The 26,889-nt window shown below is 42.6% G+C and overlaps 1 protein-coding gene across 1 annotated transcript in view; it reads right to left on the bottom strand.

Moving 5' to 3' along the window:
- The window catches only part of RDX (radixin), a 227,520-nt gene that overhangs the window by 53,188 nt on the left and 147,443 nt on the right, over positions 1-26,889 (bottom strand). Inside the window, exons 7-9 of the mRNA XM_073613487.1 lie at positions 20,677-20,823; positions 13,266-13,362; positions 7,937-8,100 (exon numbers count right to left, since the gene is read on the bottom strand). Coding sequence (XP_073469588.1) covers positions 7,937-8,100; positions 13,266-13,362; positions 20,677-20,823 — 408 coding nt within the window. The remainder of the gene's footprint in view (positions 1-7,936; positions 8,101-13,265; positions 13,363-20,676; positions 20,824-26,889) is intronic.

Genomic DNA, 26,889 nt, shown 5'->3' with positions numbered 1-26,889 from the left:
TGGGCGCATGTGAGGCAGAAGGGCTTCCTACATTGTGTATATATATATATATATGTATATATTTATATTTCCACTATGATCAATACAACATTCCTCTTCATATAGACTGCCTTCTCCTTACCTCACGATCCATATACACACATATATGTTCTTACTACAACATACTCATTTGCATATCTTCCTTTTTTCCCCCCTCCTCACTCCCAGTCTCCCTTCACTCCCCTTCCACATTGTGTACACCCCATCTCCATGGTTACCTACGCGCCCAATCATTATACATAGTCCCGCCCTCCTCTCAATTACCTCTCCACCCCTCCCATTGCCTATGGTATAAATTCCCACACTGAATATGGCCACCAGCTTAGCCTGATGAAGGAGCACGCATGCTCCGAACGCGAAGCACCGCCCGCCTCACCCCGCTCCCGGAAGTGAAGACGCAGGTCAGCACGGCGCTCCACGGAGGATCCATGACCGACATCCTGGCCGCCCGGAGGCTCTGAGGACCCTCGGCACCACCGGAACAGCTACCAGGACCCAGGTCACAGGACTCACATCCCAGGAACCCCCCCACTGGCCTGTGACACCCACATCCCCCGAGAGCACGGGGATGAAACTACTTTACATGCTGGTTTTTAGCAACTCAAATGTGAGTGTTTTTATCTATTGTAATAAATATTTTTAACATACATGCTGCACTTAGAGGGCACCGTCCTTCTTTCTTTTTTATTGTTCCAGAGCTTTTTCTAGCTTTTATAGACTGGCTGCCTTCCATTTATTCAGCATCATTTTATCCTTACATGGACTAATACCTGAACTTGTTGTGAAACATTAACTACCACCACCAAGTTCCCCCTCTCAGGAACCCCCAACCCACCCCCTTTCCCCCACCATTTTTAGTTATATGTACTCGGCTACCTCCATTGTGCGCCATATTAACCCCTTGATCATTTATTTATTTTTTTTACCTTTATACAAAACCTTCTGTGTGCAGCAGCTCCCCGAATACTTACCTGAGCCCCATCACGATCCAGTGATGTGCACGAAAGTCTCGGCTCTCTGGGCACACTCCTTCCTCATTGGCTGAGACAGCTGCAGGAGCCATTGGCGGGGCCGAGCTGCGGCTCCATGTCTGAATGGACACACAGGGCAGTAGCTCGGGAACAAGCCTACTCAGGTGCACTTGGCAGAAGGGTAGAGCCAGGAGTGCCAGCAGGGGACCCGAAAAGCGGCGGATCGGGGCTGCTCTTTGCAAAACCACTGCACAGGGCAGGTAAGCATAACGTGTTTGTTATTTTTAAAACCAAAAAAAAACTTGGACCTGAATATCACTTAAACGCTTACAAGAAGTGAAAAGGACAATGCATTTCTGGCACAGGTATTTTCTGTACCTGCTGAGCCAGAAAAGTGCAAATGTATCTCGCTACCGCATGACGACTGGTAAACGGTAACATATTATATTTTTGTTTTTTTGGTTTAGATACACTTAAAATTTTCTACATTAGTCTGGCCATACACTGAACAAAATTTGTCCAGTTCAGCATGTAACGGCCGAATTATGATCAGTGTGTGGCCGTACACAATTGACAGAAGTCAATTTGGGGGGGTGTTTCAAGGGATGTGCTTGAAAGGATTGTTTGATCGACTTGTGTAAAGGACGTGCTGGAAAGTTTCCCTGGATCAAGGGTTGCAGCTGTCAGAACAGAATGTTCCAGCATGAGCGATTCCTCAAACTACATCATTCACGTGAATAGAAGAACCTGTTATGTTAGGTTTTTGTTTTTTTCCAGCCTCATGGTTGAGAGAAAAAAAGTAAAAACAAATAAAAAAAAAAGTGTATGGATAGCTTCACTACAAAGATAATTCTGAACAGCAGATCATGGCAGCAAACTATCAGTACAACAATAATACTAACACAAGTGTAAAGTGCCATATTTTAGAACAAGATAATACAAGACGATTACAGATTTCCTTCTAGACATTACTGCTGCCTTTTTAATAAAGGCTGTGAGCTGTATAAATTAGGAGTAACCATGACAGCAAGTCAAGCTAAATTTGGTTAACCGCTAACATTCTGACACAAATATCAACTTCTGAGAAAGACTAGGATTTAAAAACAAGTACATACCACTGCAGCTTTCTGGAGGTACCTGCTACAAATCTGTGCTGAGTAATCTAGTCTAATCTGATCACACAGTGACAGCGTAGAGCTCCGCGGTGCTAAAAATTAAATATGTCCAGTTCAATATTCTAAACTGAAGACCCAGAAATGTAGACGGGAAATTGTTAAGCCAATTTGTATCACTATATTTATTACTGGGAAGAGGAAAATCTTAAATGTCTTACGTGTATCAAGTGTCAGATATGACCCTGACCTGCAGCTCCACCCCTGTCCTAATGCATAGAATCCTCCAGCCACCCATTACCTCCTCCTCCTGCCCTCCAATAACACCGTGCCGCACGGAGTTCATGCAGGCCAGACAACTAAATACACACTGAGCGAAGTAATGTTACAAATACTGTCCAAAGTACATTATGAGCTTCTCATTAAAGCCACAAGTTGCTTGGTGATACTTGCTTGACAGACTACATAAACACTTCCTATTTAAACAAGGATGTTCTCCATTTTCAATTACTTGAAAACAGCATACCTACTAAGTGTCATTTTCATGTTTATCTTCAACTTCTTCACCTGATTTCTCTGATAGCTATGTTTTTATATAAAACAAAAAAGGAGTACCATATATACTAGAGTATGAGTCGAGATTTTCAGCCCTTTTTTTTTTAGGCTGAAAGTGCCACCCTCGGCTTATACTCGAGTCACCTCCATCTGCCTACATGATCAGCATGTCATGCAGACAGACGGCGGCCATTCCACTGTTCAAAAGCCGCGCCTCCTCCTCATCTGTGATAGGCAGAACACTCAATTTCCTAGCAGTCAGTGTACAGCCTATCACGGACATCCGCTCATCCTCGTCCGTGGTCTGAGTATGAGAGAATGTCCGCGATAGGCTGACTGCTGGGAAATGGAGTGTTCTGCCTATCACAGACGAGGAGGAGGCGCGGCTTTTGAACAGTGGAATGGCTGCCGAATGTTATTATGACAAGCTAATCGGTGGATGCAGAGCGGCACACGGAGGATGCAGATCTCCACATGGAGGCTGCAGATTGGCACACAGAGGCATGCACTGGACACAGAGAGGCATGCACTGGACACAGGTAGGCTGCACAGGACACAGGGACACATGCACAGGACACAGGGAGGCATGCAGCTGCAGATGGGCATTGTTGACCCTCTTTTCCACTTACAGTAGCTGCTGCATTTCTCACCCTCGGCTTATACTCAGGTCAATAAGTTTTTCCCAGTTTTTTTGTGGTAAATTAGGGGCCTCGGCTTACATTCCGAACAACCTATACTTGAGTATATACAGTAAATGTGTGGTTCTGGTACAGTCATGTTCTTTTCACCTAGTCCAATGCAGCATCATATAAAGATATGTAAAATACTGCGCCAACCTATAAAGTGTAAGCAGCCAACACAACAATTAGACTAATTGTGGTACAAATGAGGACATAAAGTGTAGCGCTAGGAATAAAAAAACAGAAATATGTAAAAAAAAAAAAAAAAAAGAAAGTGAAAAAAGAGGCTGGGGTACCCCAGTTGAAGTCTCTTAAGACGAAACGCATAGGGTTAATACGCCAGCCGTTGCCACCTCTTACTGCGCTGTCTTTTATTTATTTTATTTATTGAACATTTGTTTTTGGATATCCGTTTTTTTGCTGCCAATAAATCCTACCATACGGATTTACACCATGTGGAGATTCTTTTTTTTTTTCCCCCTACATGTTTTTAATACCACACATCCTACCCAGAGGAGAAGCTACCAGTAAGCTGATACCTGTTTGGTGTTGCAATCTTCCATTAATCTCCCTAATTGGCGTCCTTGATGCTCATCTGCCTACTGGGGAGGTTATCTTGAAAGCTCGGCTTCAGGTCGCCGTTTCCATACCTTATTGACCCACCACCGTATGGTGAGCTGGGTCCATCGCTCCTGGTAAGAGTACCTCTTTCTCCCCTTTTCCCTTTGATGGTGAAGGCACTCCTGGGTGTACATCCACCATTTAAAACATCCACCCCAGAGACTAACTTATACAGAAGTTGCCTCTTCATTACATCCCGTTTCATTATTACCACTTTTGGGACTCACATTTACTGTTCAACTTGTTTCAGTTATTACAACATTGTAATTTATATAAGATCCACCACGGGTTTTATATATCTGTATGATTTATTGTAAGTCCATTCTTACTAGTCACTTTTATACATTGACACTTTGCAGTTTATCGGACCTTACACCGTTTTGCACTCCTTCCTGCAATATATTCCAATGCAGCATCATCCACAGATACAGCGTGAGAGGGAAGTTGCAAAGCACTAAGTCACCCACAGAGCAGAACTGTGACACAAGTTGAAAGATCTACTTGGGATTATATATACCACATAGACTAAAGCTTCCAATACATAATTCTAAGATCAGTTGGTTCAGCAGCTGATCTTTGAGCCATTTGCGGACACTGTGGATGAACAAATGTGATGGTGTCCCTCGCGCTATATAGAGTAGAGGAATGTATCTATATCTTAAATTGGATTGTAGTGAATATGTGATTGAGCAAACAAATAAACAAATAGTAGGTATTGTGCAAAAGAAAAGGTAAGTGAATGGTGATGATGTCTCTAGAAACTGCAGCAAAGTCAAAAGTGATCACATTACACTCAACAGAATAAAGGCAGTAAAAGGACTTCGCGCTTCAAATCTATCACATAAATACTGACATATTGTGACCTTATAGGTGCAGCTATAATGGCTGTAAAAACGTAAACATCAACTGTGAATAAGCACAAAGAGTATTCAACAAAATGGTCCAAGTGTGCTAGTGAAAAACTTCTCTTCATAAATAAAAAGTTCATAATATTCTCTTCTTAAATAAAAAGTTCATAATATTGTGTAACTGTGGCTGGGATCAAATATATGGGCAGATGTAAGTGATGATCTTTTAATGTGGGGCTCCGATGAACCCGGGCTCTCTAACCTCTCACCTTAAAAGAAGCAAATATGAGCGTCAAATGTCTGCTTTGGAGGATCCTGTATGGTGTAGCTCATCGGTAATCCAGGTGGGGTTTCTCTAGTGGTTGAATTATCCTCCCGATATACAAATACCTATCGAAATAAAGAGGAGGGGGGGGTGCCCACCTCCTCTGCTGCCAAATCCTGCAACGTCTCCGAGACGTTGCAGGATTTGGCAGCAGAGGAGGGGGGGCAACCCCCCCTCCTCTCTATTTCGATAGGTATTTGTATATCGGGAGGATAATTCAACCACTAGAGAAACCCCACCTGGATTACCGATGAGCTACACCATACAGGATCCTCCAAAGCAGACATTTGACGCTCATATTTGCTTCTTTTAAGGTGAGAGGTTAGAGAGCCCGGGTTCATCGGAGCCCCCCATTAAAAGATCATCACTTACATCTGCCCATATATTTGATCCCAGCCACAGTTACACAATATTATGAACTTTTTATTTAAGAAGAGAATATTATGAACTTTTTATTTATGAGAAGTTTTTCACTAGCACACTTGGACCATTTTGTTGAATACTGTTTGTGCTTATTCACAGTTGATGTTTACGTTTTTACAGCCATTATAGCTGCACCTATAAGGTCACAATATGTCAGTATTTATGTGATAGATTTGAAGCGCAAAGTCCTTTTACTGTGGATGAACAGAAGTGGATCAACCTTCGACTTCTGCTGAACAACCCTGTTGGAAAACTTGCGCTCGATCAACGCTGCAGGCTATAGCCACTGAAGCATTTGTTTTTTTTTGTAGAGTAAAATATACCTAGTTGATCCTGCCTTCTGCTGTCACTCTCATTGTTCCTGTGTCCCCACTGCAGGTTTAGATTGTGTAGAAAAGTTGGTGTCCTCTACTGAGGATGCTGTTTCAGTTCACTTCTAAGCTCTTTGTTTCCTCCTTTTTCTTATCTGTGCAGCCCACGTGACTAGAGAGCCAGAAATGTAAGTGTATATAGTGGTAAAGGACAATCCCCCATCTCCCTCCCTCCTGCTCCACGTTCTCCTATTGCTAAACACGATGGTGGTGGGATATAGTGTGTTGATTGATTAAATTCACTAAGAAACTCATAAAAGCAGCTTAGTTTTAATATAAATCAGTATTAAATATATTGAATGTAATTGCTAACACCTGTAAAGTAAAGAAAAGCTTTGGGTGCAGATGCTGTCTGAGCAGAATGAAAGCTAGTGTCAGTCAACCAACCCACTGGTTTTAACAGAAAAAAAAAAAAGACTCATCTATGGGCAGCTTAAGTCACCTACAGCTGTTAAGAGTGACTCTAGGACTATGGGTCACCTGACCACCACAGCAAATATTAAACTCTCCTGTTATCCATCCTTGTGTGCAGATACCAATGTTAAAATCTTGGCAGGAGGCACAAATAGTTAAAGACATGGGAAGCACTCACATAAGTTAGACTCCAATTACTGGGCCTACTGGAAAAAATGGCTTCCTATGTTGTGCTCATGCACCCTCAAACGTTCTCCTCTGGCGGAGTCACCAAGGACTAAGGAGAAGGCGGCATCAAGTAAACAAAAAATGTACACCTCATCCCTGTAAGTCCAAGAGTAAAGAAAAAGAAGGATATTCCATTCACAAAAATGTCCAAACTGTCAAACGAAAAAAAAAAAAAAAAAAAGTGGTTCCACCCTGAAAAATAAAGGCTTGTTGGAGTAAAAGAATAATCTGGCACAATCACTTTAGCACCCTCACTGCCGTTCAACTTTCCCCGAAACCCCTCAGATTTTGTTTTCCCTTAACCACTTGGTGACTGTAGGCCGTTTATCATATGTAGAGCCGCCTGATAACTTTTACGGTCATGTGAACAGGTTCTTTGTGGAAAGAGCTATAAGACCTTTTATGATTTTAAAGGTCATCTGTATTTGGCAGGTTGATGCAAACTAAGGAGACACAGAGGGGTTAAAAGAGCACCTGGAATATCCTGGTTACAGCACCATTTATTTGCAGACGATGATTGTCGGTTACTGGATGAATAATGGCAGTAGTTACACTGAAAAGATAAACCGTTTCTAATGGATACAGCACTGAGATTTAACATTCATTTAACTCAGAAGTGGCGGTCCTTAGAGTGGCAAGTCTGAAGGTGACGGCACTGGGGACAAGACAAGCATTGCCGCAAAGGTGCACTTTGCATTTCAATGCGTTCACAGCAGCATACTGTATAAAAACAAAAATAAATTAAAACTAGAATTCTGTTTTAACTATCTCATGGGAAGGATAACAACTAGAGACCGATGTAAAATTTGGATGTGATTCTCTTTGATGAAAAAATTAAAATGAACATTTATAACATCTACAGCTTATTAAAGACTAAGTCACCCTTTTGGGAAAAAATGCACCCACATTTGAAGAATAAAAAAAAGGTGCATTTATTATTTTACAAATGAGCTACAAAGTATTGCAGCCGGGATCAGTGTACTGGGGGTGCAATGCGCAAGCTCCTGCAGACTTCCTCTACCTCCTTGTTCATACCAAAGTATGAACTTTCGGACAGACAGCTGGAAAAAAGGTCAATGGACTATAAGTGCAGTAATCACCGCACCTGTGTTCCATTGATAACTGCAAGTCGGTGTCTGCTGCTGTTGAAGATCATACTTGTTGTTTATTCATTCACAGATCTCGTGAATGAATGATGTGGCTGTGAGGGCGGGGGAAGATGTTACTCCCTAAATATGAGTGCAACATGTAACATGCTCTAAAAGGTGGACTTCACGTTTAAATTAGCAGTTATGTAAGGCAGACCAGTGACTGCCAATCCAAGGAGTACTAATATGACTGCACCATACCTTTCGAGCTGTTTCTGATGCTTCTCTTCTCTGGCCTGAGCCTTCATCTGCTGCACCTCAATTGTGTCAGGTTTCCTTCTTCTCATGTAGAGTTCATGGTTGCCCATACATAAGGCTAATATACGTTTATTTATTCTTAAACGGGGAGCATAAAATACAAAGTCCTGAAAAAAAGTAAGCAAATGCTTACAAATCTACTCTTGGAACTCTTTTTGCAGAAATGTGAATAAAACAACCCTCAAACACATCTGAATTATACAAAAAAAAAAAAAGCAGACTGAATTTATACAAACTCATCTTATTCTATAACTCTACCAGTTGAACATTATCCTGAGCTATTGTGTTGTAATGGGGGACGGGCCATGTGCACCCCCCAGAACAGCAGTCAGCACGCTCAGCCATTGACTGAAAGTGCTGAACGGATGCCGATCGGCAGACCTTTTTCTTTTTCAATCACGCTCCTTCGACAGAAGCCAGATGTTTAGCTGACTTCTTTCAAACCAGCTGCCATGCACACACAAGCCGAATATCCGCCGGCTTTTAAACCGGCCGATATCGTCCGATGTTCAGCCAGTGTGTACGGGGCTTTACACTGCAATAGAACTGATATAGTAAGAACAAGACTGTGATGGAGATAAAAACCCTAAAAATAAGCTGCAACACAAAGTGAGATACACACAAATACAAATGAAAAACAAAATGTGGTTGCGCTCTAAACCCTTAACCATATATAAAATGATGAGGAGTGATCAGTAAGTGATAACTCAAAAATTAGTCCCACATATGAATAACTCTGAATGTTCAGTGATGGTACATCAGAATTCCAATGACGGTAACTCAAATTTTCAATGGAAAAATCCTTAGCAAATAGTGAGTATATCCACTTGTGAACAGTTCCAAGAAGTTAGTGTGACTTTGCTTGACAGACCCACCACCGTAAGAAATGTTACCGTATATACTCCAGTATAAGTCGAGGCCCCAATTTACCACAAAAAAATGGGAAAAACGTATTGCCCCGAGTATAAGACGAATGTGAGAAATGCAGCATCTACTGTACGTGGAAAAAGAGGGTCAACAATGCCCATCTGCAGCTGTATACCTCCCTGTGTCCTGTGCATGTGTCCTGTGCATATGTGCGCATGTGTCCTGTGCATATGTGTCCTGTGCATATGTGCGCATGTGTCCTGTGCATATGTGCGCATGTGTCCTGTGCATATGTGCGCATGTGTCCTGTGCATATGTGCGCATGTGTCCTGTGCATATGTGCGCATGTGTCCTGTGCATATGTGCGCATGTGTCCTGTGCATATGTGCGCATGTGTCCTGTGCATATGTGCGCATGTGTCCTGTGCATATGTGCGCATGTGTCCTGTGCATATGTGCGCATGTGTCCTGTGCATATGTGCGCATGTGTCCTGTGCATATGTGCGCATGTGTCCTGTGCATATGTGCGCATGTGTCCTGTGCATATGTGCGCATGTGTCCTGTGCATATGTGCGCATGTGTCCTGTGCATATGTGCGCATGTGTCCTGTGCATATGTGCGCATGTGTCCTGTACCTGTGTCATGTGTATATGTACCTGTGTATGTGTCTGTGTGCATCCTACCTGTGTCCTGTGCATGCCTCCATGTGCTGCTCTGCACCAATCAGCATGTGCTATTACTATTCGGTGGTCATTCACTGTTCAAAAGCCACGCCACCTCCTCGTCCATGATAGGTAGAAAACTCCATTTTCCCAGCAGTCAGCCTATCACGGACATTCTCTCATCCTCATACCACAGACGAGGATGAGAGAGGCGCAGCTTTGGAACAGTGAGAGGCTGCCGAGTGGTATGTAGCAAACGCTGGCTGCCGTCTGCCTGCAAGATACGCTGATCATGTAGGCAGACGGCGGTGACTCGAGTATAAGTCGAGGGGGCACTTTCAGCCCCAAAAAGGGGCTGAAAATTTCGACTTATACTCGAATATATACGGTATATTTATTAAATATTAAAAGCAAAAACGCCAATCAGGCGTAAAGATAGCAACAGATAAATATAAAAAATATGATAAAAAATATAAAATATATGTGGCCGGCCACATTTTTTAATCTGTTCCGGACTAGAAGACCCTCCACAGATGCAGTGATAGGACTGATATCAGAACACCACTGAGGAAAAGGCCCTGGCTGGGTGTTAGCCACAGGCATTACTTGTCTGTGCAGCTGGTAAGCGCACATTTCTTACGGTGGTGGGTCTGTCAAGCAAAGTCATACTAACTTCTTGGAACTGTTCACAAGTGGATATTCTCACTATTTGCTAAGGATTTTTCTTTTGGAAATTTGATCGACAGTCATTGGAATTCTGATGTACCCTCACTGAACATTCACAGAGCTATTAATTCATATGTGGGACTAATTTTTGAGTTCTCTCTTACTGATCACTCATTATCACGTTGTATAAGGTTAAGGGTTTAAAGTGCAACCATATTTTTTATTTAATAGAAACAATAGGCTCTTTTTGCTCATCTCCCTTCCCCAGTCTGAGCTCTGCAGTACAGTGACAAGAGGCCCGGTAAAATTCAGATACTTGCACTGCTATATATATATATATACACACACACACACACACACACACACACACACACACACACACACACATATATATATATATATATATGTTGGTGTATATACATATGTGTATATACATGTACACACACACACACACATTAAAAATGTATGCAAACCCAACCACTGAATTTATTTCATTTGCTACCTTTGGTCTGTGAAATAGATTATTGAAAATGTTTTGTTATATTAATTGCTCAGATGCATACTTCTTGTGTTATCTCATGGAGTCTCAGCAGACTTATTGTGCAGGCAGTCAAGTTCCTGCACCCCAAACTCACGCATCCATGTCTTTATGGACCTTGCTTTGTGCACTGGTCCAAATCATTTGGTGGAGGGGGGATTATGGTGTGGGGCTGTTTTTCAGAGGTTGGGCTTGCCCCCTTAGTTCCAATGAAGGGAAATCTTAAGGCATCAGCATACAAAGACATTTTGGACAATTTCATGCTCCCAACTTTGTGGGAACAGTTTGGGGATGGCCCCTTCCTGTTCCAACATGACTGCCCATCTGTGCACAAAGCAAGATCAGTGCCTGACCTCACAAATGCACTTCTGGAAGAATGGTCAAACATTCCCATAGACACACTCCTAAACCTTGTGGACAGCCTTCCCAGAAGAGTTGAAGCTGTTATAGCTGCCAAGGTTGGGCCAACTCAATATTGAACCCTACGGACTAAGACTGGGATGCCATTAAAGTTCGTGTGTGTGTAAAGGCAGGTGTCCCAATACTTTTGAAAACATAGTGTCTCTCTATATATACACATAGAGCATAATATATATATATATATATATATATATATATATATATATATATATATATATATATATATATACACACATATACACACACACACACATACATACACACACATTATATATATACATACACACACACACACATACATTCACATATATATGTATACACAAACATTTTCCAGCAGGATCTATTTGCCTGGAGCTCTACTTTGGACGACAACTGTGGAACTGTGGCTAAACAGTTGAATGCACGGTTAAAAATACATATGTAAACAGTTTTATCAGTAAAAGGATTTGGAACTCTATTCATCCAGTCTTGTGATTCACATGTCCTTAGTACACTGTGCAGCTTGGAAAAGAACACTATACCTTGCTTCACAGTTAACGTTTCCTAGTTGCTCAAAAGGCACAGGCGATACTTTTATACAATCTACTGAGCCAGTGAAAAGGTAAACAAGTGACATTGCAAGTGGTAAGGCTCAATTCACACTGCCACGACCTGAAAGTTGTGCAACTTATGGTGCAAATGCCATGCGACTTCCTCGTGATTAGCTGGTGACTTGAGTACTACTTAAAGCAACTTTCAGGGAATGCCTGGTAATCTTCCTGTAATGTCAGATTCAAATCATATCAATATAGATGAGATTCCGATTTGGAAGTGACTTTCATTAAAGTCTATGGGCATAAGTCAGCTAGAAGTCACCTTGAAGTAGTACAGGAACCTTTTCTAAAGTCGGAGCAACTTCAGTAGTGCTAATTAAGACTTGGGGTCTCACAGGTTGGATCCCAAGTCGCAGCAGTGTGAACCAAGCCTTGAAGTGGTTGTAAACCCTCATATATACCCAGTGAAGTGAACTGCCACAGATAACACACAGAGATTAAACAAATCCTCCTAAATACGTTTTACTTGTTTATTTGCAGTCTTCTCTTGTCTACAGCCCTTCAAAATTGCAGATTTGTGCTGAAGATCCTCATGTATCTGTGAGGAGTACAGAGGAGGGGATAGAGAACTGCAGTTACAGCTCTTATACACTGTGTGAGAGCTGTCTGGAAGAAAGGGACACCCCCCCCCCCCTTTTAAGCTGGCTACACAATATACAATTTTTGTACAATTTTATTGTACAACTTTTCTTAAGATTTGCCAAAACCATAAAATATGAGGTCAAACCTAAACACTTTAAAATTGTATGCAATCAGGCAGGCCCTTGCACTACATAGTTGAAGGAACATCTGAAGGAAATTAAACAAAAATTGTATAATGTGTATGCAGCTTGAGAGAGAGAGAGAGAAGTAAACACTACAGCTATATGTGCTTAGTTCAAATGTAATGACTGGGGTTTACAACCACTTTAAGCGGTTTCTCCTTCCTGGAAGTGTGTGTGACAGAGGTATACGAATTACGAGAGAAAAAAAAAAACATTATATATGTATATATATTTATATGTATATATATTATATATTTTTTTATTCGCACACACACACATATATATACACACACACTTTTTTTTTTAATTTAATCTTTGTATTAGGCAATTATACTTTAAATCTGGTACTTGAAGGAGTATAAGCTTGGGTTCACACTGTTGCGAACCATGCAGATCACATGTGATGTCTGCGCGATGCAAATTCAGCCATACAGTTTGTATGGCTGAACTTGCATTGCATTCGCATGAAAATGCTGCAGGAACCTTTTTTTCCCGCACTGGAATCGGCTCGCATGTGTGTTCACAGCCATGCAATCCGATTCCTGTCCCAATTCACAGTTCGTACTGCGATCCGATCTGAGGTACCTTTGTATTGACACCTGCAGCGATTCGCAGAGAGCAGTGTAAAAGAAGGGAGGGAGATGCGATGCGGGAACCCGCACAGGAATCGCGCTGGTTCCCGTATCGCAATAGTGTGAACCAGGGCTAAATAGCACTTGCTGCAGAAAGTCAACCAAGTAACAAACTAAGCCACTTCTCTTACCGGCGCTTTCTTGTCGATGGGTTTTATAACAAACTTTTTGTCATTAAATGAGATGTTCCTGATTTCACTCCAAGGAAATCCTATTTTAGGTGTCAATCTTAAGAGAGAAAAAAAAAAGGACACTTGAATACTGAATTGAAATTGGGTTTCAGAGGCATTGAGAATAAAAGGGAAGATTTTTATCTGCACAGAGCAACGGGTTTTCAAGAAAACTATCAGAAATGTTACGCACTCAAAATCAAGACAGCGGAGCCATTTGATTTAAGAGCCCAAAGCAGCATCACATTACCTTCTCCTGAGCAAGGGTATATTGTGACTTCATGGTCAAATTAATTTTTTTTTTAATGTTTTTAGAGTTTGACAACTACAAAATGAACGCCACAATATACAGCATTTGCTACCAAATGCATTTCTAGTGACTATGGATGTAGATTATAGAATCTCTGTCCTTCCTACACAATAGATAGGATTGGTGCATGTCAGATTCTTATCCTCAGCACTGTATTTGCGATTTGGTGAGAGTGATGCTTTACATCTGATTGAATTTATTTTAACACACAACTATTTCACTTTATAATAATGACATTTATTTTTAGTGTATGGGTACCGCTATCGGATGTAACATGACACCCCAATATGCTAACCAGTTTATGGCTGACCTGGAGGACGCATTACTTAACAGCATACAACAAAGGCCATATACATACATCTGCTATATTGATTATATTATCATTAAGACAGAAGTCCTTGTTCACACTTGCTCAAAATACTGATGCTTAACAAACACATCTATAGCGTTAATGCAAGTTGCTGAGTTTGTGTCGCATTTAACGCGTGTTAAAAACGCTGTTTTTTTTTTCTTAGCTGCTGTGAACAGGTCTAACTCCTTGCGATACATTGCAAACTTGCTGCAAATGCATGCCAGTGAGTTTATGGTGCATTACCATAGACTTGAACAGAAGGAGTTGAGATCCTTCAACATTATGCTTAATTTTTTAAGAGCAGAAACGCAAACACTTCATGTTTTTATATTGCAAACAGCACTGTGTGCTGTCCACAGTTTTAATTGCAGACTGCTTTACTAGGAGTTTGAGAAGAGTTAAAGACGTACCTCCAACTCCTGCTTCTAATGCCAGTGGGAAAAGGCCATTACTACTTAAGTACATTGTACTCACCAATCAAACTAAAAATATTCAAGCACGTGTTAAAGGATAGGGTCACTTTTTGACAAAAAATAATAAATGCACATTTTTTTTGCAGGTAAAAAAAAATGTGCATTTATTATTTTTTATTGCAGGAGCCTGTAAAGCATTGCACCAGCGATCAGCAGATTGCCGATGCCCTGTAGGTCTTTTGCAGTTCTGTCAGTGTATTGGCTTGCTCATACCTTGTACAAGGATGCCAATAGATAGTATCTCACAAAAGGGAGTACACCCCTCATATTATTGTAAATATTTTATTATATCTTTTTATGTGACAACACTGAAGAAATTACACTTTGCAACAATGTAATTTCCTTGGGGCAAAAGAGTGGGAGAAAGTGCCCAAGTGCCTTATAAAGGGCTCTAGGCAGAAGCGGTGGTGGTGTTATTTAAGCTTGTCCACATGATATCTGGTGTAAATCTCTGGTATAAAATGAGTGTAACTTTAATGTATATATGTTTAAATACACAGTGAGGGGAAAAAAGTATTTGATCCCCTGCTGATTTTGTACATTTTGCCCACTGACAAAGAAATGATTACTCTATCATTTTAATGGTAGGTTTACTTTAACAGTGAGTGACAGAAGAACAAAAATATCCAGAAAAACCAAGTTAGACTTACCTGTAACTTGTTTTCCAGAAGTCTTTCAGGACAGCACCTGAGAGATAGTGACTCCTCCCACCGGACCATAGGAAACACCTTCTTACTCCAGAACTTTAAAAGGAGGCACCTTCCCTACCATACCTCAGTTGTAGAAGAGAACCTCCGGCCCCGGCTGGAACATATAAACACATAAGTTAGTCACAGCATAGTATATCAAACACAATAGGGCGGGATGTTGCTGTCCTGAAAGACTTCTGGAAAACAAGTTACCGGTAAGTCTAACTTGGTTTTTCCCAAGGTGTCTTTCAGGACAGCACCTGAGAGGATAACAGAGACTTATCCCCATAGGGCAGGACAACAGCTTGCAAGACCTTTCTGCCAAATGCCTGATCGCTGGCAGATGTGAGGTCCAGCCTGTAATGTTTTACGAATGTATGAAAACTTGACCACGTTGCCACCTTGCAAAACTGTTCAGGGGTGGCACCAGCTCTCTCTGCCCAAGTGGCCACCAGTGCTCTGGTTGAGTGTGAGACAACCCTGCATGCGAATAAGCTTCTAAAATGGATAATTTCAGCCACCTCGCTAAAGAAACTTTAGAAGTCTGGCAACCTTTTCTGTTGCCCGAAAAAAGCACAAATAGTGAATCTGTATGTCTAAAGAGCTTTGTCCTTTCCAAGTAACACAACAAAGTCCTCCTGACATCCAACATGTGGAAAAAAATCTCCTTCTCCCCTGCTGGGTTAGTGCAGAAGGTTGGAAGTACAATGTCTTGAGCACGATTCTGTACTGAAGCTACCTTCGGTAAGAATTTTGGGTCTGTCCGTAGAGCAACTCTATCTGGAAAAATAGATAAATAAGGTTCTTTAACTGAAAGAGCGTTTAGCTCACTGATCCTACGTGCAGAGACAATGGCAATCAGAAACATGGTCTTAAAAGTGAGATATCTGAGAGACGCTTCTTCTAAAGGTTCAAAAGGACTCCAGGACTATCGACAGATTCCATTTAGGGAAAGCTATAAGTGGTGCTGGTCTAGATCTCGCAAGAGCTTTAAAGAATCTGATTACCAGCGGATTTGAGGCTACAGCTCTTTCTAAGAATACTGCTAGCGCAGCAACCTGCACTTTCAGGGTACTAACCGCTAGCCCCTTGTCTGCTCCACTTTGTAAAAATTCCAGAATGGAGACAAGGCTCCCTGGGTCCTGGGCAGAAGAACTACACCATGTATTATAAACCTTCCAGATCTTAGAATAAATGTCCCTTGTCGCCTTTTTCCTACTTGACATTAGTCTTGCAATTAACCGATTGGAAAAGCCCTTGCTCCTTAGGAGCTGCTCCTCGGATACCAAGCTGTGAGCGCCAGACTGGCCACCTCTGGATGATTTACTGGGCCTTGTAAAAGCAGATCGTGCCTGAGGGGCCGATGCAAACAAGGTTCGACCGCCATTCTCAGAACGGTTGGAAACCAGGCCCTTTTTGGCCAAAAGGGTGTGATTAGAATGATTGGTACAATTTCCTTCTGAATTTTCCTTAACATTAACTGAATTACCGTATATACTCGAGTATAAGCCGAGTTTTTCAGCCCATTTTTTAGGCTGAAAAACTCCCCCTCGGCTTATACTCGAGTGAGCCGTACCTTTTATTACTAAAACAGCGTGCGTCTCCCGCTGTGTAATGCATTCTGTTCAGCCGTCCATTGAAACAAAGCCCACCCCGCCTCCTCGTCTGTGATAAGCAGAACACTGATACAGTTTCCCAGCATCGTGTTCCTCTATCACGGACGGACAAGGAGGAGGCAGGGCGGGCTTTGTTTCAATGGACGGCTGAACAGAATGCATTACACAGAGGGTGACACACGCTGTTTTAGTAATGGAAGGTGTCTCCCGCTGTGTAATGCATTGCAGTAGATGATTTACCACGCCTTCCATCTTTACTGCCAGCCTGAGATACCTCTGGGACTGGGGGGAGATCAGAACATGCAGGTATGCATCCTTTAAAATCTATTGACGCCATGAAGCAACCTGGCGTCAGTAGATTTCTGACTGAGAAAATTGAGTCCATCTTAAACTTTCTGTATTTGATGGATTCGTTTAGAGGCTTTGGATTGAGGATCAATCGAAATTTTCCTGTTGTTTTCTCACCAGGAAGACATGAGAATAGAACCCCTCCTGCCATTCTTTTAGTGGCACTTGGATTACTACATCTTGCTGCATCAGTTCCTCTAGAGAGGATTTCATGGCCAGGGCCCTTAATGAATCTCGTGGGGTATTTGTTATCAAAAACCTTCTTGGGGGGCTCTTCGTGAACTCGAGAGCGTAGCCCAGCGAGAGAGTGGTGAGAATAAACAGATCTGCAGTTATCCCTGACCACTGCGGAAGAAACTCATGTAGTCTTCCGCCCACCCGCAGGGACGAGTCATTGCTTTTTGTGCGGACCAGTTTTTTCTTCTCCCCTGAAACTTGCTGTCTTGCTCCTGAGCTTTTTGAGGTTGAAAAAGACATTTTGGGACCTGCTTTTTCTTTTTGACCGGGAAGGGCCTCTTTTAATCAGAAGTCTTGTCTAGAATATTATCTAGATCAGGGCCAAAAAGAAGGTCACCCGAAAAGGGAATCCCACAAAGCTTGCTTTTTGACGCTGTGTCACCTGGCCAGGTCTTTAGCCACAGAGTTCTTCTTGCGGCATTTGTCAAAGCTGCTGATCTAGCTGACATGTTAATTGTTTCAGCCGAGGCATCTGCAATATAAGCAACAGCAGAAATCAGGGTAGGAAAAGAATCAAACACCTCCTGTTTGGGGGAATCTGCCACTATATGCGATTTTAGCTGGTTAACCCAAAATTCTAGATACCTGGCTACACATGTTGTGGCCATTGCTGGCTTTAAATTGCTCATGACTGATTGCCATGATCTCTTGAGCAAAAGATCCATGCGTTTGTCCACTGGATCCTTCAGAACCCCCATGTCTTCAAAAGACAGGTCTGTGGATCTTGAGACCTGGGAGAAGGCAGCATCCAACCTGTGCACCTTGTTCCACACTGCAGAAGGGTCCTCCTCAAAAGGAAAACTTATTTTGTGGGCCTTGGGAAAAAAAGGATCATCTCTCCGGATCCTGCCATTCTCTTTTAATGGTGTCAGAAATGACCGAATGAACCGAGAATGTCCGCGCCTTAGGTTCGTTTAACCCTGCATACATGCGGTCATGAAGAGATCATTCTTTCTTTTCTTCACTTAAGCCAAGTGTAACATGAATAGCTTTAAGGAGCCCATACACCTCTTTTAGGGATAACTTAAATTTGGAGGGGGTCACTTCAGCCTCCTCTTCCGAGTCTTTAACAGAAGGAGCAGGGGACTGCTCTTCCCTATTTGAAGGGTCTTCAGATAGAGCTTCCAACACCGGGATAGGAATAGAACCCTGGGAAGACTCTGAAGTGGAAGGCTGACTAGCAGCCTAATTAACTAATAAGTCACGAAAAGTTTGAATCGTGGCACATAGCTTTTTCTTTACAGAGGCAACCAGGTCATCACAAACAGAAGCCAATTCCTCCTTAACTAAAGAAGTGATGCAAGCACTGCATAGGGCTTTTTTCCAATTTTCTCCCATTTTGGCCCTGCAAGAAGGACATCTCTTTTTTCGGTCAGAGCTTTTAGCCTATGAGAAAAGACAAAAAGGGGAAAAAAAAAACAAAACAGGACCTTTTTAGTGAGACCCAGTCTCTACTTTCAAAAGGACAACCACACAGGTGCACTAGGAAGAAACCAGTCAGCCTCCAGTGCCCAGACAGGCCCCTTGCCACTAGGGGGTAAGAAAAATCAGGAAGAGCAAAACCACAGGGTAAAGGAAAAAAAGGCAGACTTTAACCGGTGCCTCCTACCTGAGCCTTGCTGGTGCCTGTCACCACCGCTGCAGACGCTGATGCCTTGTCAGGTGTGCAGCTCTCCACTCGTGGCTTCACACGCTGCTTCCGGACTCTCATAGTGCCTCTGCACTGGACCAGAAGCGGAAATAGATGCCAGCTCCTGTCCTCCCCCCTCCCCCCCTGCGTCCACGCCGGAAATGACGCTTACGCCGACTCGGTGACCCGCCCTTTCACTTCCGGCACGGCCGCCGGTAAATATGGCTTCTTGAGACCGTGCGGGCCACCGAATCTTCGGCTCTCACCGAGCACCAGGAGGGGAAGAGGAGCCCGATTGCTACTGCTGCTGATGCCTGGGTAGGACGGGAGGACAGCGGGTCTAGGAAAACAAAAAAGGACGCCCTGTTTCTCAGGAGCACCCAGGAGATCTTGACTCCCCTCCCAAAAGACGTTGCCTCCGGTGCCTCCCTCCTTTAAAGTTCTGGAGGAAGAAGGTGTTTCCTATGGTCCAGTGGGAGGTGCTGTCCTGAAAGACGCCTTAGGAAAAACGCATTTCAAAAAAGTTAGAAATTGATTTGCATTTTAACCGCTTGCCGACTGCCGCACGAACATTTACGTTGGCAGAATGGCACGGACAGGCAAATGGGCGTACAGGTACATCAATTTAAAATTTGCCTCCGTGCGGTCGTGTGTGTCCCGCCGGCGGCATGCGCACGACCCTGCCACGAGCTCCGTGAGTGTGATCAAGGGTCCCGCGGACTCGATGTCCGCGGGGATACCCGTGATCATCTCGCGGAGAAGAACGGGGAAATGCTGATGTAAACAAGGATTTCCCCTTTCTGCCTAGTGACACTGATCACAGCTCCCTGTGATCGGGAGTGGTGATCAGTGTCGTGTCACATGTAGCGTCCGATCTGTCCGCCATAATGTCGCAGCCACGATAAAATACGCTGATCGCCATTACTAGTAAAATAAATAAAAGAAAATAAAAATGCCATAAAACTATCCCTTATTTTGTAGACGCTATACCTTTTCCACAAACCAAACGCTTATTGCGATTTTCTTACCAAAAATATGTAAAAGAATACGTATCGGCCTAAACCGAGGAAAACACATTTTTTATATATATTTTTGGGGGAAATTTATTATAGCAAAAAGTAAAAAATAATGTGTTTTTCAAAATTGACGCTATTTTTTTGTTTATAGTGCAAAAAATAAAAACCGCAGAGGTGATCAAATACCACCAAAAGAAAGCTCTATTTGTGGGGAAAAAAGGACGTCAATTTTGTTTGGGAGCCACGTCGCACGACCGCGCAATTGTCAGTTAAAGTGACGCAGTGCCAAATCTCAAAAAGTGCTCTGGTCTCTGGTCAGCCAAATGGTCTGGGGCTTAAGTGGTTAATGAGTGAAATAAGTATTTGATCCACCTTTAAGAGAGTGTTCCTAATCTCAGCTCGTTACCTGTATAGAAAACACCTGGGAGCCAGAAATCTTGCTGATTGATAGCGGATCAAATACTTATTTCACTCATTAAAATGCAAATCAATTTATAACTTTGTAAAATAAGTTTTTCTGGATATTTTCATTGTTATTCTGTCTCTCACGGTTAAAATAAACCTACCATTAAAATGATAGACTGATCATTTTTTTTGTCGGTGGGCAAACGTACAAAATCAGCAGGGGATCAAATACTTTTTTCCCTTACTGTATATAACTATTTTAAGACAGAAATTATTTCAGATGCCAAAACACTTACTTGTCTTCATGTTCATATATATTAAGGCCCAATGCGTCCACACCCAGCCATAGCTCTGTGCCCTTTTTATTTTTTATCTCAAAATAATTTACTCCATACATTTCTAGATCCTGGGCAATTTTCAGGTACTCCATCATAGAGTCTTCCCTGTACAGAAAACAAATACCATAAGGTTATTAAAAGGTGGCCAAAGCCTGGACTAGAAATCAGAGAAATTGTACTTCTATAGTAATCTATGAAACTAAATCAGAGAGATGCACAAGAGAGTTTTCTCAGATCACATTTTGGTGCTGAGATATTGGGAGTGTATGCTTTTGGCACAGGATTGTTTGCTTTCAACACAGGATGAGCGAGTATGCAAAATATTAGGCAACAGTATTAGGGCTTAGTCATGGGTCTAAATTGGTGTTAGAATCAATTTAGGGTTAAGTGTTGAGAGAGTTAAATGTAAAGTGCTGTTTTTAGAGGATGGTCAACAGTTAGGCCCCATGCACACTGGACGTTTTTTTATTTCTCCCCTGGATACCCATGCTCCAGAGTAAAAAGCAGTGTTAAAAACGCACCTTCATTCTTTCTATTGGCCAGAATATTAATTTATTCTGGCCATTGTATTGAATGCCCAAGCGAATGACACACCTTTTTAACACTTTTAGGCATATGAAGCGTTTTGATGCCTGGAAGGCCCTTCTCCTGAACATGCTTGGCCCTGTGTTTTTTCTGCCTCTAAAATGCCTGTGTGTACATGGACACATAGGCTTAAAGAAAGGCAAAACGTCTCTAAAAGTGGAGTTAAAAAGTGTGCATGAGGCCTTAAGAAAAAAAGTATCATGAATTTTTGCCATTGCATAGCAGGCACTTTCTGGTTCTTGGTCTTAGGCAGCTCTCTCATTTTTTTCATATACGCAAAGTAGCTGAACCTGGTATTTTTTTGTTTCAGAACCAAAAATGAGGAAATTTTCCTTTCCTGATGCAAGCATGACAGCATATACGTATGGGTAGGCTCCACCCCCTGCCCTATCTCAGGACTGGTTATACTATAAAAGAGTAGGTCTCCTCCCTGCCCGCAGCATTCTCGTAACTTAGTATCACTGCAAAGCCTTTCTTTCATTTCTTTTTTATTAGACCCAAAAAAACTGCATATTCTGTGGGTGGGTCTGTTGTCTGGAGCTCGGTGGGTGGAGTCGTGATGTCAGTAGACTCCCCGCCCACCTCTACACTCCTTGTCAATATGCATTTTCTCCTGTGTATTTCTAACACTGAACTTCTGCTATGATCTCTAACATCCAGTGAAAAGACAGGAAAGTAACCACATGACTTCAGCATGCCAAATCATGCTGAGGTGTGGAACAGCCAATCCTTGCAGAGCTGCTGAAGAAAGGAGTGGGGGAGTGAACTAAAAAATAATGCCTGTGTCTTAGGCTAGTGCACCAGATATGTAATTAACCTGTCACTCACAGCAAGGGGGAGGATTTGACAAAGTTTTTCTCAGTTTGTCAAGATTTTTCTCACTGAACAATAAAAGAGGATTTAGAAGAAGAATGGGCTCAAATGATAGGAAACCTTATACTCTACAGTATGATATAAAAAAAAACATTTCGGGTTTACATCCACTTTAAGGCTGCTGGGTCCACAAGAATGGACCCCCAGCGTGTTGAATGTAGACCAGGTCTTAGTTTACATATTAACTCTGGAGGGACTCCTGTGGAGTTCCGCCCATGGATGCGCAATCAGTTTGGAAGAGCGGTCTCTGCCCTTATGCGATAGATTTGTCATAGCCATCTAAGCCCTTTGACTGACTTGATCCGCCCCCTTGCGATTGTCTTCATTGGACAGTGCTTGTCTTCTAATGTCGTTAGGCCTGATGAGCCTATCATTCTGCTCCTTGAAGAAGGGCCAATTCTATGTCTCTCTTTAACCTTGAACCTTTTTTCAATGTTTGTGGTACTTCAAACACTTTAGTTTGGATATGCCAGAAGGATGATGTTCTAACCCAGGTTGCAAAGATACCAACCTTTGTATAGTGTTGGAAGAGACTAGAGCCATTTTGCCTGATAATTTCAGCAACACGGTAGTTTATGGCTTGACACTTGCATGTCTGAGATCCTTCTAGACCTATTTGCCATACAGAATTCTTATTCCGTGTTACTGGCCATGTTGAGTATGTCTTATCCTTCTGAATGGAGAGTGAGACAACGTGTCTCACACTATTTGGAAGACCCCATGAGGGAAAGAATAATCTGCCCAGGTCTTTCGGAATTGGTTGCCAAGATATGCAACCGTTACTGGATCCCAGAGAGTGAGGACACGACTGAGTTTCATGTATCCTTTAATGCCGTCTCTAGGCTTACTTGTATACTATTCAATCCTTACAGCAAGGAACAGAGAATTCCATCCTTTAAATTCTGCAGGTTTTCTTGTATCTAATGTACTTGAAGTCTGGAGTAGGTGTTCTGACTTCCATAGAATTTCAAAGACTAAAGGTGAGACCTCCACTTCTTGGTCTCCAGCATCTACATATAACTTGTATGAATTTGGACGATACCGTTGGCTACGCTGTATGAGGTGTTGGATCTCAGGAAGGAGAATAGGAGGTTCTCAGATCTAAGACTGTACCCGCGGATATCATGGCCTGCAAGCCACAGGGCAATTATTTTTATCACCACTGAACGGCTGCGAATCCGGATAAGGATCCTGGAGACTATTAGGTTTCTTCAATATACATATTGGCTAATCTGCATACCCAGCTGGCTGTCATCTGTCATTAGTGTCTCTGCTTCCACCTCTGGGAAGCCACCCAGGTTACTATCAGACCAATATCTTGATAGCCTTACTTGTTGCCGATCCCTTGACCGGCTTGTTGGTTTGGAGACTGTCCCTTGTCATCCAACGGCTTTTGTATGTTGCGCCGTCTGGCAGGAAGTTCTAGAAAACCCTAACCTTACGGGCTGGTAGACCTGACTGGGAGATGCCTCTGACAGAAGTTGACTAGTTTTGCATTCCTTCTTGAGAGAGAACATAGGCCTTCCCCATTTTGCTGAGTCTTTGCAGCATAGTTGAGGCTCTTTTGTTGCATTTCGGAAAGACTTCAGTCTACGACCATTGCAACTCTGACTTTTGGACACCTTGTCCTCCATTGACATGAATACCGGGCGAGTAACAACTTGTGATGATTGGTATGCCTAATAGCTGATACGCTGAAAGATTAGTTAGCTTAGCTACCTCCCCAAAAAGGGGACTTGTCTCCTCTGTGGAGTCACTGTTCCTGGTGCAGGAAGTAAAGTCTTTCCTTACTACAAAACCAGTTAATACAGTTGTCAACCTTCCCTTGGGCCCTTCGGATCACATAGGTTACTATAGGCTACTTTACCCCTCATGCGACCATGGGATGCGACCAATGGGAAAGAGCTATTTGTTCAAGAGAGATACTTATACTGTTGCTCTCTCTGAGGGTAACTTTATTGTATTTTTTCAGAGATTCATAACTGCTTCCTGGTAGGTCATTGTTGTAATGAGACTAGTTGGTCTCTAGATGATGGCTCCTCCCGACTCGATCATAGTTTGTACTAGGACTTTTTTCCCAGAACCTGGAAGTGATTGCGCCAGCCTGTTGCCCAAACAAGGCTCACCAGAAGTCTTTGCTCCTGCAAGTCAGCCCCTACTGGACCCAATATCCCGGGAAATGCCCGGAGTTTGTGGAAAGGTCACAGTCTGCCAGATGAACTCGTAGTGAATTCTAACGGCCAAGCGAAGGTACTTGCCAAAACATGGGCATCTCGACGTATGTATACACACACACACACACACCCAAACACACTCTTGGGAACGACCACAACATACAGGATAAACAAGGTAATACCGACATATAATCACACACACATAGGTTGGACTTGATCGACTTGTGTCTATCCTCAACCTCACCCACTAAGCAACCATGCGATTATGCAACTTGCTAGGTCTAAAGACCATCTACAGTCTTAGCCTAGGTTTCCACTATTGCGACCTAAAAATTGTGCGATCTTACTGCTATTTCTATGCGACTTGAATCAATGCCTGTGTATTCTTGATGTCCATGGCCCCAAGTTAGATCACAGTGGGATCAAAAGTAGTGTAGGTACTACTTTGAAGTCGCTGAAACTTGGAGTTGCACCGCTACGAACGATACTCCTTGGAAATCATAGGGTATGATTTGTGGAGGTCAAGCCTTACTGATGGCTAGAGAGATTAATTGCAATGATGGCCTATGCAATTTTGGATCCTCATCCTTCCACTTGTTATTCAAGTCTTTACTTTTGACCAACGACCATGTAGCCACAACCCTTGTGCTCTAATGCATCATGGAGGGGATGCAAAGAATTAGTAGAGAGGAATGAAAATTCCATTGGCTTTCTTAATGCACAGGACCCACGGATCCTAAGCTCAAATTTACATATGACTGTCAGTTGACCCTACTGGGTGGCTTGGGTTTAGGCAAATAAAGATGATTATTGATTCTTTATTCTCCGCTATAGTTCTCCCAGGTTTAACCTGTCATTCATTCTTCTTACTTTGCCTTTTGGCTATCCTCTGGTCATTGGCGATTAACATAACGGATTAATCCTCCTTCTAGAGATCACCAGATCCGACTTGAACAGTCACCACTCTGACTTAAAGCGGCATGTGTTTACTTGTGGGATGAGCCATAAGGGTTCACTGACCACAATGATTACTGGAGAAACAGCATACAGTCTTGTATCCACAGTGGCTGAACTGCATCATTGGCTACTCCATTTTCAATCTAGGATCCGCCATCATACAGAGTTTATCACTGACCAGAGCTCTGCTTTTACCCTGTCTGGGGTCCTGACAGTCTGGCTATTGAAGTGAGTTCAATCGCAGGTCGCAAGACACTACTTAACAGTAGTATGAACCTTCTTCATCTCCAGATCCATTTGCTGTCCCAGGGTCTCTGCAAAGGATATTGTTTCTTCTGTTGGAAGAATGGCACCCTTGGTTAATATGATGAAGCCTGTTTGACCGGCTGCTTTTGAGGCAGAGGTACCCTTTAGATGACTGTTTGAATAGCTTAGTACCTGAGCTCCACACAGTCAGTTTGGACGGGGTTAAAGTATCCACCTCTTGCTTCTGATATGTCAACTTGCCATAGTAATTTCCCAGAAGCAAGCTCTGAAGTAGAGGTTGCCTTTAAATAAACACAGCTGTTTGATTAGGCTTGGTATGGAACCATTAGTGACTGTATGCTTTCTCAGTCTCTGCCCATTTGTCACTGCCTCTGGCCTGCAACTATATTTTGCATTTAGGCCGACACACCAGTTACCACCAGACCACTATGATTACCGTAGAGATCTCTTGATCTGCCTCTTCTGGCAGTTAACTAAATAGTGGTTCCTTCAGGGCTGAAGAGGATCTGTCCCTTGTTGCAGAAGCAGGTTGACTGGTGTTGGTGTTGAGGACTGGAGAGATTTACACTCATTATGCCCATAATGTGCACTCTTAGGATATAGCATATACCTACCTGCCCTCATCTTAGTTAAAGTTGCTGGTCTCTAGGTAGGCTGATTGCTACTGGTTCACAGATGAGCTGAAAGCCTGTAGCCATGCCTGGGAGTATTTGCCATAAGTAGTAACCACTACAAAACCACAAATCTCTCTGTGGGGTACCCCAAATAACACAAGCAATTACACATTGCTAACAGGTAAGTACTAAGGAATGTGACTAAACAGATCCTGACTTATTTTAACACCAAGGTCAGCATGTAAATGCATAGAAATAAACACAAAACAGTCATTCATACTGTAGAGTTAATGTAATCACAGGTAAGCAGCGCAAGTTAATAGTCATCTGACAATTAGCACTAGCAGGTTAAACCTACCTTAGACGCATGTCCTGCCAAGGATCATACCACAACCAAGCATCAATACACAGTGAGCCAAGTCTGCAGGGCCAGGCCCTGCGTTAATAGGAAAGGGCTCAGTATCACCTGTTATCAGTCCAAGCATTAGTAATACTGCAGACACAGACTTCAACATGTGAAACATTAGTAACAGAGTGGCACTATCACAGCCAGTAAGATTCGCATGTGTGATATATGCTTTTCAGAAATGCAAACTAACAGCATACCTGCAGAAAATAAGTCAAGACTGTAGGGCCAGGCTTGTTCAGTTAATAGGAAGGCTTCAGCTCAGCACACCTGCTATCAGCATTAGCATTTTTGC

Source organism: Aquarana catesbeiana, linkage group LG02 (assembly GCF_042186555.1).
Source record: "Aquarana catesbeiana isolate 2022-GZ linkage group LG02, ASM4218655v1, whole genome shotgun sequence".
Lineage (NCBI taxonomy): Eukaryota > Metazoa > Chordata > Amphibia > Anura > Ranidae > Aquarana > Aquarana catesbeiana.
This window is presented reverse-complemented; position numbering and strand designations above follow the sequence as displayed.